The 15,746-nt window shown below is 45.7% G+C and overlaps 1 protein-coding gene across 1 annotated transcript in view; it reads left to right on the top strand.

Moving 5' to 3' along the window:
- The window catches only part of LOC124623141, a 180,027-nt gene that overhangs the window by 19,057 nt on the left and 145,224 nt on the right, over positions 1-15,746 (top strand). The window contains exon 4 of the mRNA XM_047148931.1: positions 8,517-8,823. Coding sequence (XP_047004887.1) covers positions 8,517-8,823 — 307 coding nt within the window. The remainder of the gene's footprint in view (positions 1-8,516; positions 8,824-15,746) is intronic.

The following is a 15,746-nucleotide window of genomic DNA, read 5'->3' as shown; positions in this document are numbered from 1 at the left end:
CCACATCTCACAGCGCGTCAGAATGTACAGAGGAATGCGTGTCACCTCACAGCACTGGGCCAGTCATCGCAGTTCACTGTGCAGACCGCTGGGACATCAAACCCATATACTGCAAGGAGTTGTGGTTCGATCCTTGCCAGGTTCCTTTTTTATTTTTTAGCCATCCGTTCTCATTACTCAGTTAGTTGCATGTTCCATAGATAATTTGAACGATTCTTTTATCGAAATGTTGTGGGACAAGTCAGTTTACAGGATGTGTATATGAGGTGCATTCAAGTTCTAAGGCCTCCGATTTTTTTTCTCCGGACTGGAAAGAGACAGAAACATTCACATTGTTTTAAAATGAGGCCGCGTTCATTGTCAATACATCCCAGAGATGGCAGCACCGTACGGCAGATGGAATTTTACCGCAAGCGGCGAGAATGAGAACTGTTTTAAATACCTAAAATGGCGACGTTTTCCTTACTTGAACAGCGTGCAATCATTGGTTTTCTGAATTTGCTTGGTGTGACACCAATTGAAATTCATCGACAGTCGAAGGAGACACGTGGTGATGGAGTTATGGATGTGTCGAAAGTGTGGTTGTGGGTGCGACAGTTTAATGAAGGCAGAACATCATGTGACAACAAGCTGAAAACAACCTCGGGCTCGCACAAGCCGGTCTGACGACATGATCGAGAAAGTGGAGAGAATTATTGTGGGGGATCGCCGAATGACTGTTGAACAGATCGCCTCCAGAATTGGAATTTCTGTGGGTTCTGTGCACACAATCCTGCATGACGACCTGAAAATGCGAAAAGTGTCATCCAGGTGGGTGCCACGAATGCTGATGGACGGCCACACGGCTGCCCATGTGGCATGTTGCGAAGCAATGTTGATGCGCAACAACAGCATGAATGGGACTTTCTTTTCGTCGGTTGTGACAATGGATGAGACGTGGATGCCATTTTTCAATCCAGAAACAAAGCGCCAGTCAGCTCAATGGAAGCACCATGAACACATCGATATGCTTTTGGTGTTGGGTGCAACCAATAACCAAGCTGCCACTGCAGCACATACATATGCTGCACAGCACCCTAATAGGCCCCAGCCCGATAGGAATGCTTTTCGTCACTTGAAGCAATGCCGTCACGAAACCGGTATTGCCAGTCCACAAGTAACTGACAGGGGTCGTCCAAAGGCTGGATGAACTCGACAAACAGAGGACGCGATTCTTGAAACCGTTCTTCAGTCACCTCAGTGAAGTTCGCACGACATTGCAAGGCAGTTTCAGACGTCTCAAAGACTAGCTGTTGAAGCGTTGCACGATGAACAACTGCATCAGTATCATTACACGTTAAGTCAACAGTAGGGACCAGAAGACTGCGTTTAACGAGCAGTTTCACGTCAAGTGGAAAACAACGAACATTTTATAAATAATGTCATATGGACTGACGAATCTACCTTCACTTGTGAAGGTATTTTCAACTTCTACGACAACCATACTTGGTTGGAACACAACGCACGTCAACCGTGAAAGCGACTTTCCGGCACACTTTGGTAGAAAACTATGGGCTGGACCGTGGGAGGAGAGCTTTTGGGCCCTTACCTAATGGCGGACAAGTTGAATGCGCGGCTGTGTCATACATTTCTTCCAATACGAGGTGCATTCAAGTTCTAAGGCCTCCGATTTTTTTTCTAATTAACTACTCACCCGAAATCGATGAAACTGGCGTTACTTCTCGACGTAATCGCCCTGCAGACGTACACATTTTTCACAACGCTGACGCCATGATTCCATGGCAGCGGCGAAGGCTTCTTTAGGAGTCTGTTTTGACCACTGGAAAATCGCTGAGGCAATAGCAGCACGGCTGGTGAATGTGCGGCCACGGAGAGTGTCTTTCATTGTTGAAAAAACCAAAAGTCACTAGGAGCCAGGTAAGGTGAATAGGGAGCATGAGGAATCACTTCAAAGTTGTTATCACGAAGAAACTGTTGCGTAACGTTAGCTCGATGTGCGGGTGCGTTGTCTTGGTGAAACAGAACATGCGCAGCCCTTCCCGGACGTTTTTGTTCCGGTGCAGGAAGAAATTTGTTCTTCAAAACATTTTCGTAGGATGCACCTGTTACCGTAGTGGCCTTTGGAACGCAATGGGTAAGGATTACGCCCTCGCTGTCCCAGAACATGGACACCATCACTTTTTCAGCACTGACGGTTACCCGAAATTTTCTTGGTGGCGGTGAATCTGTGTGCTTCCATTGAGCTGACTGGCGCTTTGTTTCTGGATTGAAAAATGGCATCCATGTCTCATCCATTGTCACAACCGACGAAAAGAAAGTCCCATTCATGCTGTCGTTGCTTGGCAAAATGCCACACGGGCAGCCATGTAGTCGTCCGTCAGCATTCGTGGCACCCACCTGGATGACACTTTTCGCGTTTTCAGGTCGTCATGCAGGATTGTGTGCACAGAACCCACAGAAATGCCAACTCTGGAGGCGATCTGTTCAACAGTCATTCGGCGATCCCCCAAAACAATTTTCTCCACTTTCTGGATCATGTCGTCAGACCGGCTTGTGCGAGCCCGAGGTTGCTTCGGTTTGTTGTCACACGATGTTCTGCCTTCATTAAACTGTCGCACCCACGAACGCACTTTCGACACATCCATAACTCCATCACCACATGTCTCCTTCAACTATCGATGAATTTCAATTGGGGTCACACCACGCAAATTCAGAAAACGAATGATTGCACGCTGTCCAAGTAAGGAAAACGTCGCCATTTTAAGTATTTAAAATAGTTCTCATTCTCGCCGCTGGCGGTAAAATTCCATCTGCCATACGGTGCTGCCATCTCTGGGACGTATTGACAATGAACGCGGCCTCATTTTAAAACAATGCACATGTTTCTATCTCTTTCCAGTCCGGAGAAAAAAAATCGGAAGCCTTAGAACTTGAATGCGCCTCGTACTTTGCCTGACGCATTAGAAAACGTTTCACTTGGTGTTCGGTGCCAGCTAAGGTTTCAGCATGAATGAATGTGTGTATGTATGTATCCAGAGAAATGGATTTGTCATGTTGGTCCAATATTCTGATCTACACGTTCCTGGGCCTTAACCCACTAGTGACTGGTGTCACTGCAAGGAGCAAGTTTATAGTACTCCACCAACGGATGTACACGATCTAATAGCTAGCCTGCATGCAGTCGTAGACGCAAGTATGTTGTGTAGGGTCCAGTACAAATGTACTGTCTCTTTCTTGTAACAAGAAGTGCAGTAGTCAAGCTTCTTTTCCATGACTAAACACTGGACAGCAATTAAATGACTCACTGCATCACAACCTGAAGGTTCAGATGAAGAAGGTGACGTCAGTATACTGGCACCAGTGGCAGGAGACTAGTTCTTTGCTTTTCAAATTCTTTTGTTATGGCTCTCCGCTGTGATTAATTACAAGCAGCGGCAGTATTGTTGAAGCATCCAGCTGCCTCCCATGTGTGTATGTGCGTGATGTCCCGCAATGCTGTCAGAGTGCGGTGTGGCTGATCAGGGAGCTGCTGTCGGCGACGTCCCCGGACTCGACAGATAAGGCACCAGTGGCCGAGGCAGGGTTGACGTTTCCAGCGCTCTGGGTGGCGCGCTATATTCCTCGGATACCCCCGCGGCAACGACGTTGCGTTTTGTGTCTCAGGGTGGGCTGCCCTGTCGCAAGGTCAAACTGAGGACTCCGTTCAGCACTCCGGATGATTCCCCAACCATCACAGTCCAATGGTGGTGGTATTGCTGCGATACTAACACAAGATGTTTTCAGTACAAAAGTGGCTATGTATTTATACTGCCACTGGCTGCATTCGCTTCGGATTTTCTGTGCCTTGCGGCATGTATACTAGACACTTCCACGTTTTCTGGTGTGGAAAGGCTTCCACCGTCTTCGATTAGGTCCTGTTGTGTCAACAAATTCCACGCTTCACCTGGCCGATTCGCCTTGCAATGTGCAGTGGTTGTGTAGTGGTTTGTAAGGCATAACATCTGTGCTAACCTACGGTTTATCTGGTGTAATCTATTTCCTACGTCGCGCATTTCTGACCAAATACGGGCCATGCGCTACATTGTGATAGCAATTACCACTCAGCTGGACATGCAATAATGAGTCAAAGTTACGTATTTAAAGCTATACAGGGTTATTACAAATGATTGAAGCGATTTCACAGCTCTGCAATAACTTTATTATTTGAGATATTTTCACAATGCTTTGCACACACATACAGAAACTCAAAAAGTTTTTTTAGGCATTCCCAAATGTTCGATATGTGCCCCTTTAGTGATTCGGCAGACATCAAGCCGATAATCAAGTTCCTCCCACACTCGGCGCACCATGTCCCCATCAATCAATTCGAAAGCATCGTTGATGCGAGCTCGCAGATCTGGCATGTTTCTTGGCAGAGGAGGTTTAAACACTGAATCTTTCACATAACCCCACAGAAAGAAATCGCATTGAGTTAAGTCGGGAGAGCGTGGAGGCCATGACATGAATTGCTGATCATGATCTCCACCACGACCGATCCATCGGTTTTCCAATCTCCTGTTTAAGAAATGCCGAACATCATGATGGAAGTGCGGTGGAGCACCATCCTGTTGAAAGATGAAGTCGGCGCTGTCGGTCTCCAGTTGTGGCATGAGCCAATTTTCCAGCATGTCCAGATACACGTGTCCTGTAACGTTTTTTTCGCAGAAGAAAAAGGGGCCGTAAACTTTAAACCGTGAGATTGCACAAAACACGTTAACTTTTGGTGAATTGCGAATTTGCTGCACGAATGCGTGAGGATTCTCTACCGCCCAGATTCGCACATTGTGTCTGTTCACTTCACCATTAAGGAAAAATGTTGCTTCATCACTGAAAACAAGTTTCGCACTGAACGCATCCTCTTCCATGAGCTGTTGCAACCGCGGCGAAAATTCAAAGCGTTTGACTTTGTCATCGGGTGGCATACCACACCATCGCCGAATGGAGTTAGTAGTTGGTGGATCTTTGTTGAACTTCATCCTGAAGTGTCGTTGCACTGTTATGACTGACTGATGTGAGTGCATTTCAAGCGCGACATACGCTTTCTCGGCTCCTGTCGCCATTTTGTCTCACTGCGCTCTCGAGCGCTCTGGCGGCAGAAACCTGAAGTGTGGCTTCAGCCAAACAAAACTTTATGAGTTTTTCTACGTACCTGTAGTGTGTCGTGACCATATGTCAATGAATGGAGCTACAGTGAATTTATGAAATCGCTTCAATCATTTGTAATAGCCTTGTATTTGTAGCAACCAAGGTGTGAGCAACAAATTGTAGGAGGAGAGCATGGCACACATCTGACGACACTTTTTCTCATTGCCTGCTTTTACGATTTCATAGAGTAGCTACCTTGTAAAGGGAAGTGCGTGCGAGGCCGTTAACTTCAAAGTCAGTCAAGAAGGCAAAAGTTGGTGTCATTCAAAGGCCTCACGCAGAAATTGATCTTATTAGGCAACCGCACAGTGACAGATTTCTGTGTGATTTGCGTGTTAAACTCGAGGTAGGAGCGAGCCTATAGAACTCGAAGACTTACATCGAGAAGCAAAATCACAACTCGGTGCATCACACTATAGACTTTAGGTCAGCTACTATCCAGTTTCTGTGCTATTTGGCTCATCGGAGTCATGCAGTTTAATGAGCTGCCACAAGCAACTATAATTTCTGTAGTACATGATTCCAAATGTCTATTGCACGCAGTTCCTACCATAATGTTCACTCTGAAACAAGCTAAATGGGTGTGCATTGACCGACAGCAGCAATTCGTGTTGCGTTTGAAACTGATTGTCAGGTTGCTGTCGGTTAGGATCTTTTTACAACCACTTTAGTTATACTGTGTTACATGTATGCGAGTCGTACACTATTCCTAACAGACACGCCCAAGGCCGGCCGCGGTGGTCTCGCGGTTCTAGGCGCTCAGTCCGGAACCGTGCGACTGTTACGGTCGCAGGTTCGAATGCTGCCTCGGGCATGGGTGTGTGATGTCCTTAGGTTAGTTAGGTTTAAGTAGTTCTAAGTTCTAGGGGACTGATGACCACAGATGTTGAGTCCCATAGTGCTCAGAGCCATTTGAACCATTTTTTGACACGCCCAACAATCCTGTCTGAATCAGCATCAAATCTGGCAATTTCATCCATGGTGTGGTCACAGGCAGATCAAAATCCATTGCTTTCTGCCAGTCTGTCAAGTCTCCAAGTCGTTCCATGTGATTGTGCTGGTCCCGTCAAATGTCTGGCAGATAGGGGCCACTTTACTGCCCGAGTTCATGCTAGAGGGTCACATGACCGTCTGATACCAGCTGCACACGAAGTATAGCGTTCCAAAACGACCTGTTCTAATGGCTGACTGCATTTTGTCTAGTGGGCTTATTGTGTTTAACGCGGACGTTATTCCTGCTGAGGAATCGACGAGTAATGTTAGTTTAGTTTAGTTTAGTTAGTTTTGTGTTCCATTGATCAATAGCATGGAAAATCGTTATGATGTGGAACGTGTCAAATGTACAAGAAATGCGCACAGGAAACAAGTTCTTTAATTTTTCTTTACATTATAGTGTTATACCTAAATATTTCTATTATCTATCCCATTCCCTTAAATGGCCCAAAATGCATATATTATATCTCCAGATTTATTTACTCATATTCAAGAATTCATCTATGGTATAGAAGGAGTTGTCAAGGAGGTATGATTTCAATTTATTTTTGAAACTATTACTGCTGTCTGTCAGACATTTTATTTCATCTGGTAATTTATCAGAAAGTTTTATAGCAGCATATTTTACCCCTTTCTGTGCCAAAGATAGGTTAAGTAAAGGATAGTGTAGGTCTTTCTTTTTTCTTGTATTGTATTCATGAATGTCACTGATGATTTTAAACTGGTCCATGTTCTTGAGAAAAAATTTCATTACTGAGTAACTGTACTGTAAAGCAGTTGTAAGAATTCCTAACCTTTTAAACAGATGCCTACAAGATTTGTGACTATGAACCCCACACATTATTCTAACTACTTTCCTTTGAGCGGTCAATACCTTTTGCCTAAGTGTTGAGTTGCCCCAGAATATTATTCCGTATAACATCAGAGAGTGGAAGTATGCAAAGTATGTTAGCTTAGTAATTTCTACATCCTCAAAACTGGCAATTATTCTGATTGCAAAATTTGCTGAACTTAGTCGCTTTAGGAGATCCAAAATATGAATTTTCCAATTGAGATTCTCATCTATATGTACACCCAAAAACTTAGTATGTTCTACCCGGGCTACTGACTTCTTTTGATGTGTTATGTTTACTGAAGGAATTAAACTTTTTGCAGCAGATAATTGGATGTACTGTGTTTTTTCAAAGTTCAGAGCAAGCCCATTCGCAGAAAACCAATTAATAACTTTTCCAAAGACCTTAGTTGTATCATTTTTATCACACTTTCTTTTACTAGATTAATAATTATGGTTGTATCATCAGCAAACAGTGTCAGTTCAGCATCTTGATTCACATAAGAAGGGAGGTCATAAACGTATATCAAGAACAGGAGGGGACCCATGATGGAACCTTGTGGAACACCTAATGTAATTTCTCCCCAGTTAGATGAAGTGGCAAACTCCTTTGAATCACCTGAAGCATATAAACAGACTTTTTGCTTCCTATTCTGTAGATATGAGTTAATCCACTCATATGCTGTTCCATTTATACCATAGAATTGTAATTTCTCTAACATAATGTCATGGTTCACACAATAAAATGCTTTGGATAAGTCACAGAATATTCCTACTGGTGACATTTTACTATTTAAAGACTCTATTATGTGGACAGTGAAATTGTATATTGCTGTCTCAGTGGAACAGCATTTATGATCCGAACTGTGATTTACTAAGTATCCCATTACTGTTGAGATGGCTAACAACTCTTGAGTACATTACTTTCTCAAAGATTTTTGAAAATGCTGTAAGCAAGGATACTGGCCAGTAATTATTGACATCTGTGGTTTCCCCCTTTTTGTAGAGAGGCCTGACAATGGCATATTTTAACCTGTCTGCAAAAATACCCTGAGTCAGTGATGCATTACATATGGACTCAAAACATCAGCTGTAATTGCTCCACATTGTTTTAACAACTTGTTAGAGATGTCATCTGTTCCAACAGAACATTTATTTTTCAAAGATTTAATAATTTTCCTTATTTCACAAGAGGTTGTTAGATGAGACTTCATCTGGAGAGTGCTTGTCATACATTTATGTCAGTGTGCCACAGAGGAGCAGTAATTCAAAGTACTCAGTGGACCATGGGCTATGAATTAAACTCAAGTGGAGAGTGATGGGAGGGGACCTCCACACGTGCAGCAAGTGTTGATCTCAGTTGGAAGATGACAATGAGCTCGAATGAAGGAAACCTTTACAACATGGCGGATGGACCCACTCGAGGCGTTCTCCCGACCAACCGTGACTCACGACTCGACTTCTGTGGCTGTTCCTGAGATGGGCATGTGCTGTTGTCTTGTGGCAGGAGGCAGCCGGTTCTCGTGGCGCAGCTACTACCACGGGCAGCTGGGCCCGCCGCGAGAGGCGCTGGGGTCGCTGGGCCTGCTGTGCCTGGCCAGCCTGCTGCTGGCGCTGCTGTCGCTCATTTTCCTGCTGCGGTTGGCGCCCCTGCCCGCGGGGGAGCCCCCCTCGGACGAGTACGTGCTGGTGCACGACGCCACGCTGGCGCTGTGTGCGCTCGCGCTGTCGCTCAACCTGTGCTGCCTGCTCGTCTGCGCCGTGCAGGTGCTCTTCGCCGTCCGCCTCGTGCGGTCGCCGCACGGCGCCGAGAGGTGAGTAACCACACTGCACCCTACCACTCTGTGACTCGAGTAAAATGTTGTAGTTTCGTTCGTACAATATAAGCTTCCGTGGCTGGCACTGAAAGCACTTAAAACTTCTGGGCTATTAGGCCGTGGTCCATATACACTACTGGCCATTAAAACAGCTACACCCCACGAAGATGACGTGCTACAGACGCGAAATTTAACGAACAGAAAGAAGATGCTGTGGTATGCAAATGATTATTTTTCAGAGCATTTACACAAGGTTGGCGCCAGTGGCGACACCTACAACGTGCTGACATCAGGAAAGTTTCCAACCGATTTCTCATACACAAACAGCAGTTGACCGGCGCTGCCTGATGAAACGTTGTTGTGATGCCTCCTGTAAGGAGGAGAAATGCGTACCATCACGATTCCGACTTTGATAAAGGTCGGATTGTAGCCTATCGCGACAGCGTTTTATCGTATCGCGACATTGCTGCTCGCGTTGGTCGAGACCCAATGACTGTTAGCAGAGTATGGACTCGGTGGGTTCAGGAGGGTAATACGGAACGCCATGCTGGATCCCAACGGCTTTGTATCACTAGCAGTCGAGACGACAGGCATCTTATCCGCATGGCTGTAACGGGTCGTGCAGCCACGTCTCGATCCGTGAGTCAACAGCTGGGGAACTTTGCAAGACAACAACGATCTGCGCGAACAGTTCGACGACGTTTGCAGCAGCATGGACTATAATTTAGGAGACCACGGCTGCGGTTGCCCTTGACGCTGCATCACAGACAGGAGCGCCTGCGATGTTGTACTCAACGACGAACCTGGGTGCACGAATGGCAAAACGTCATTTTTTCGCATGACTCCAGGTTCTGTTTACAGCATCATGATGGTCGCATCCGGGTTTGGCGACATCGCGTTGAACGCGCATTGAAAGCGTGTATTCGTCATCGCCATACTGGCGTATCACCCGGCGTGATGGTATGGGGTGCCATTGGTTACACGTCTCGGTCACCTCTTGTTCGCATTGACGGCACTTTGAACAGTGGACGTTACATTTCAGATGTGTTACGACAAGTGGCTCTACCCTTCATTCGATCCCTCGAAACGCTACATTTCAGCAGAATAATGCACGACCGCATGTTTCAGGTCCTGTACGTGCCTTTCTGGATACAGAAAATGTTCGACTGCTGCCCTAGCCAGTACATTCTCCAGATCTCTCACCAATTGAGAACGTGTGGTCAATGGTGGCCCAGCAACTGGCTCGTCACAATATGCCAGTCACTACTCTTGATGAACTGTGGTATCGTGTTGAAGCCGCATAGGCTCCCACATATTCATCGCTGCTGGTTCGTGACTATTGCACAAAAAACTAAATCACGCCATCCAAGCTCTGATTGACTCAATGCCCAGGCATATCACGGCTGTTATTACAGCCAGAGGTGGTTGTTCTGGGAACTGATTTCTCAGGATCTATGCACCCAAATAGCGTGAAAATGTAATCACATGTCAGTTCTAGTATAATATATTTGTCCAATGAATACCCATTTATCATCTGCATTTCTTCTTGGTGTAGCAATTTTAATGGCCAGTAGTGTATCAAACTTTCTACTTCCGTTTCCTCTCCAACTGTGGGAGACACCTTCGGATATAAAATGTCAAACTGCAACCAGAACTCGACGGAGCGCCGAAGATATGGGCAGGGTAGAGGGCACCACAGTCCATCATTTGACGTCGGCTACGAGATTATCTCTGCTAGTGCCAACATTCTTGATTGAAAGTAATGGATCGTCATTCTTTGCAGTGTTGACATCCAAATATCCATCACGATAATGACATCCAAATATCCATCACGATAATGCACCCACATATTCATCGCTGCTGGTTCGTGACTATTGCACAAAAAACTAAATCACTGTGCTTCCTAATCCTCCATACACTCCAGACCTGGCCCTCGTGGATTTTTTTTTATTTCGAAAGTTGAAAACTGCATTGAAAGGACAAAGATTTGCAACGATAGACGAGATAAAATTCGCAGAACAACGCTTTGCGCGATCCAGTAAGAGACGTACCAAGATTGCTTCTGTCTATGGAAATGATGTTGAAAGTGGTGTACCAATTGTGGAGGAGAGTATTCCGAAGTAGGTCATGCATAATAAGTAAAAGATAAGAGTAGAATAATTTTGTGGATAAAGTTCTGGAATTTTTTGAACAGACCTCGTAACAGTACTCGCAGTTGCCTTTTCGAGGCGCCAGTGCTCTTGCTATTTTTTAACGATTTTTGGAACAGCTTACAGCATCTCTGCTGGGTTGTGCAAACTGTTTGAATGAAATTGTAGTTTCTGGTGCCTCCACTGAGCAACATTTACAAAATCTCCATACTCTTTTTTTCTGTTGGTTGGGTGGGGTTGTTCGGGGAAAGACACCAGACACCGAGGTCATCGGTCTCATTGGATTAGGCAAGGAAGGGGAAGGAAATCGGCCGTGCCCTTTCAAAGGAACCATCCTGACATTTGCCTGGAGTGATTCAGGGAAATCACGGAAAACCTAAATCAGGATGGCCGGATGCGGGATTGAACCGTCGTCCTCCCGAATGCGAGTCCAGTGTCTAACCACTGCGCCACCTCGCTCGGTTTTTTTTTTTTCTGTCCTCTAAGCGGCTGCGTTGAAGTGTAATTTAGAAAAACATCATTTTTTTCAACCTTTTATCGTTTATCGTGCGTTTTCTCACGAGGGTCTGAAACCCTTGCATCAACATGTTTCTGGTATTGTGTTGCTTCCACACACTATGTCTGTCAAAGAACTGTAGGCTGTTCTCAGCAAAGTCGCCTACTACGATAAATTTTCATCTGCAACTGCGACAATTGCTCGTTATTTACATGCATTGCTGCATAAAGGGACTCAGTTTCACTGGTCGCAGACTTGTGAAACCGCGTTTTCCACCAGTAAGGCCATGTTGCACTCTCCGTCCTGCTTAGTGACGCACCATCCAGCCCTCCACTTGGCCCTTGCAACGGACGCTTCACAGTATAGATCTTTGTTTTAGTACCTGTATATGTGCAGTGCCGAAGTCTTGTGCTATTCCTCGAATAGGTGTCGAAAATGTTGAACTCAAATTTATTGATGGAATACCAGACTATTGCAATGCGTCGATAATATTTCGAGATATACGTGCTGAATGTGAGGGATACAAGAATCAGCTATTTTCCAAATACTGTACTGCTGTTGCACTGATTAAAAAAAATCAAGTAATTTTTTTCGATGTTGATGATAATTGTAGATGGTGAATAAATAAATATACACTCCTGGAAATGGAAAAAAGAACACATTGACACCGGTGTGTCAGACCCACCATACTTGCTCCGGACACTGCGAGAGGGCTGTACAAGCAATGATCACACGCACGGCACAGCGGACACACCAGGAACCGCGGTGTTGGCCGTCGAATGGCGCTAGCTGCGCAGCATTTGTGCACCGCCGCCGTCAGTGTCAGCCAGTTTGCCGTGGCATACGGAGCTCCATCGCAGTCTTTAACACTGGTAGCATGCCGCGACAGCGTGGACGTGAACCGTATGTGCAGTTGACGGACTTTGAGCGAGGGCGTATAGTGGGCATGCGGGAGGCCGGGTGGACGTACCGCCGAATTGCTCAACACGTGGGGCGTGAGGTCTCCACAGTACATCGATGTTGTCGCCAGTGGTCGGTGGAAGGTGCACGTGCCCGTCGACCTGGGACTGGACCGCAGCGACGCACGGATGCACGCCAAGACCGTAGGATCCTACGCAGTGCTGTAGGGGACCGCACCGCCACTTCCCAGCAAATTAGGGACACTGTTGCTCCTGGGGTATCGGCGAGGACCATTCGCAACCGTCTCCATGAAGCTGGGCTACGGTCCCGCACACCGTTAGGCCGTCTTCCGCTCACCCCCCAACATCGTGCAGCCCGCCTCCAGTGGTGTCGCGACAGGCGTGAATGGAGGGACGAATGGAGACGTGTCGTCTTCAGCGATGAGAGTCGCTTCTGCCTTGGTGCCAATGATGGTCGTATGCGTGTTTGGCGCCGTGCAGGTGAGCGCCACAATCAGGACTGCATACGACCGAGGCACACAGGGCCAACACCCGGCATCATGGTGTGGGGAGCGATCTCCTACACTGGCCGTACACCACTGGTGATCGCCGAGGGGACACTGAATAGTGCACGGTACATCCAAACCGTCATCGAACCCATCGTTCTACCATTCCTAGACCGGCAAGGGAACTTGCTGTTCCAACAGGACAATGCACGTCCGCATGTATCCCGTGCCACCCAACGTGCTCTAGAAGGTGTAAGTCAACTACCCTGGCCAGCAAGATCTCCGGATCTGTCCCCCATTGAGCATGTTTGGGACTGGATGAAGCGTCGTCTCACGCGGTCTGCACGTCCAGCACGAACGCTGGTCCAACTGAGGCGCCAGGTGGAAATGGCATGGCAAGCCGTTCCACAGGACTACATCCAGCATCTCTACGATCGTCTCCATGGGAGAATAGCAGCCTGCATTGCTGCGAAAGGTGGATATACACTGTACTAGTGCCGACATTGTGCATGCTCTGTTGCCTGTGTCTATGTGCCTGTAGTTCTGTCAGTGTGATCATGTGATGTATCTGACCCCAGGAATGTGTCAATAAAGTTTCCCCTTCCTGGGACAATGAATTCACGGTGTTCTTATTTCAATTTCCAGGAGTTTATTTACACTCTTAAGTCTGTGTTTGTGTTTTTATTTCTCTAGGCAAAATGTCACATACGTTATTACACGTTAGTGCACATTTATGTACGTTAATGTATGTGACACTCTTCCCTTGAAATATACCACTTGGAGTTCATTCTATCGTGTAGCCTATTGCTCGCCAGTACCTAACACAGTAGGTATCATGGCAGGCTGGGTGAAGCACCCTCGCCGCAAGGACTTTGTTGTGGGTGACTGGTCCTGTGATGATGACCAAGACCAGAAGACCAATAAGAAGAATGGAGCACTCCTTCCTGACAGCATACGAGCGATAATTGTAGGTCCTTCCAACTGTGGTAAGACAAATGTCCTCATGGCTCCTGTTAACGCACATAGACGGAGTCCGCTTCGAGTACCTTTTGGTTTTCTTCAAAACACTCTTTCAACCCAAGTACCAGTTACTGCAGAAAATATTAGATGGAGTAGATGGTGTAGCGTACAGAGCATTCAGTGAAAGCGACGACATCCGCCCACCTGAAGTGGTAAAGCCTAACACTGTCTTCATATTTGACAATGTTACTGTTGAAAAGCAGGATCAAATCCGTAGATATTGCTGCTTTGGTAGTGATATGGGTATTGACGTATTTTATCTGAGTCAGACATATTCCAGGATCCCAAAACAGTTGAGGGATAACGCCAACCTCATTATAACCTTCAAACAAGACAATCTCAATGTAAAACACATTTACCAGGCTCATGTAGGGACCGACATGTCATACAATGAATTTGTAAAGATATGTGCGGATTGCTGGAATCATTCACAATACGGATTTCTCGTTATTGATAAACTCGAAAATTGAGTGACGGTAGGTACAGCTGGAACTTACAGTTGTTTCCCCATATATAAATGTACAAAATAGGTGAGTGTATCAGTAGACACTGCAACACGGACAAATTTGCATGCATGGCGGACGCCCAGTCTGAATGCTCGCATGTACACAAATATGAAATTTAAAAATCTGGAGGGAGGAATCGGTAAGGCTGTAAGGGAATTAAAGTACACTCAGAAACTTCTTGCGCTTCACCAAAACCGGCTATAGAACAGAATTAGCGCAATTGAGGGGGAAGATACAAGCTGAGGTTGTTATTGAAGAAGGGGATGCAGGAAAGAAGAAGAACAAAGCATATATAAAACCATGTGATATACAGAGCTCAGCTTAGTATGTGCTGAAATGTCGACAAAGGTGCGCAAAGCAGGTCGAGAGAAATTACGCTTCTTGAGGTTGGGACATATGAATCGGGAGCAACCACTGAGAGAAACTTTTATACCTGTTACCGAATCTATCAGGAAGATGGCTTCATGTGATAATGATCCAATCACTGAATTCACTAACCGGTATGCGGTGGGTAGGATAGATAGAATATTTGGTTGGTGTCAGGAGGGAGATATCGAACATGCTAGGCTCTCAAACTATAAGTTTAACCAATAGCACAATACGGATTGGGGATAAAGAGTTTAAAATAACACCTGGCTTAATGAATCTAATCTTCCTAAGGCCATCAAAAAACTTAAAATACTCTACCAATGATCGCAGAGTCTATGGTGAAATCCTGCAGTTGACAGAGGTGCATAAAAATCCTGACAGAACACTGAGAAACCCGCAAAACTCTAAATACACAACCATTATACAATCTTTACTGAATGAGCAACCTGTGAGTGTGTAGACATTCAGCGTAAAGGAGTGAGCAATCAACTCCCGCAGTATGTATATTACGATGAGCCGGATGAACTAATAGACAGACTTCGACTGTTGATGGCTTTGGCTGTTGCGGGCAATACAGCAAACTCGAATGAGGTTACCTCAGTAATTTCAGAACTTAGAGAGGAATCATTGAATAATAATAGCGAATATGGAAACAGTGGTTCAGCAGCTGCACAAACTGGAAGAACATACCTGCGCAGACATGTAATGATTAAAGGACTAGACGACTTATGGCTGGCAGATCTTGTGGATATGGGTCTCTACTCCCGTAAGAATAAAGGTTTCAAGTATATTTTAATGGTAGTTGATACATACTCTAAATTCACATGGGCATTTCCTGTGAAAACCAAAACAGGCATAGATGTTGCTGTGTTGTTTGACCATTTGCTGCAGACAGGAACGAATCGATGCCTGGACAATCTTCAAACCGATGATGATGGCGAGTTTTACAATGAACACTTCAAGACTGTGATGGA

Source organism: Schistocerca americana, chromosome 7, assembly GCF_021461395.2.
Source record: "Schistocerca americana isolate TAMUIC-IGC-003095 chromosome 7, iqSchAmer2.1, whole genome shotgun sequence".
NCBI classification, from domain to species: Eukaryota; Metazoa; Arthropoda; class Insecta; order Orthoptera; family Acrididae; genus Schistocerca; species Schistocerca americana.
The sequence above is the reverse complement of the archived record's forward strand: the minus strand, read 5'-3'. Positions and strand labels throughout refer to the sequence as shown.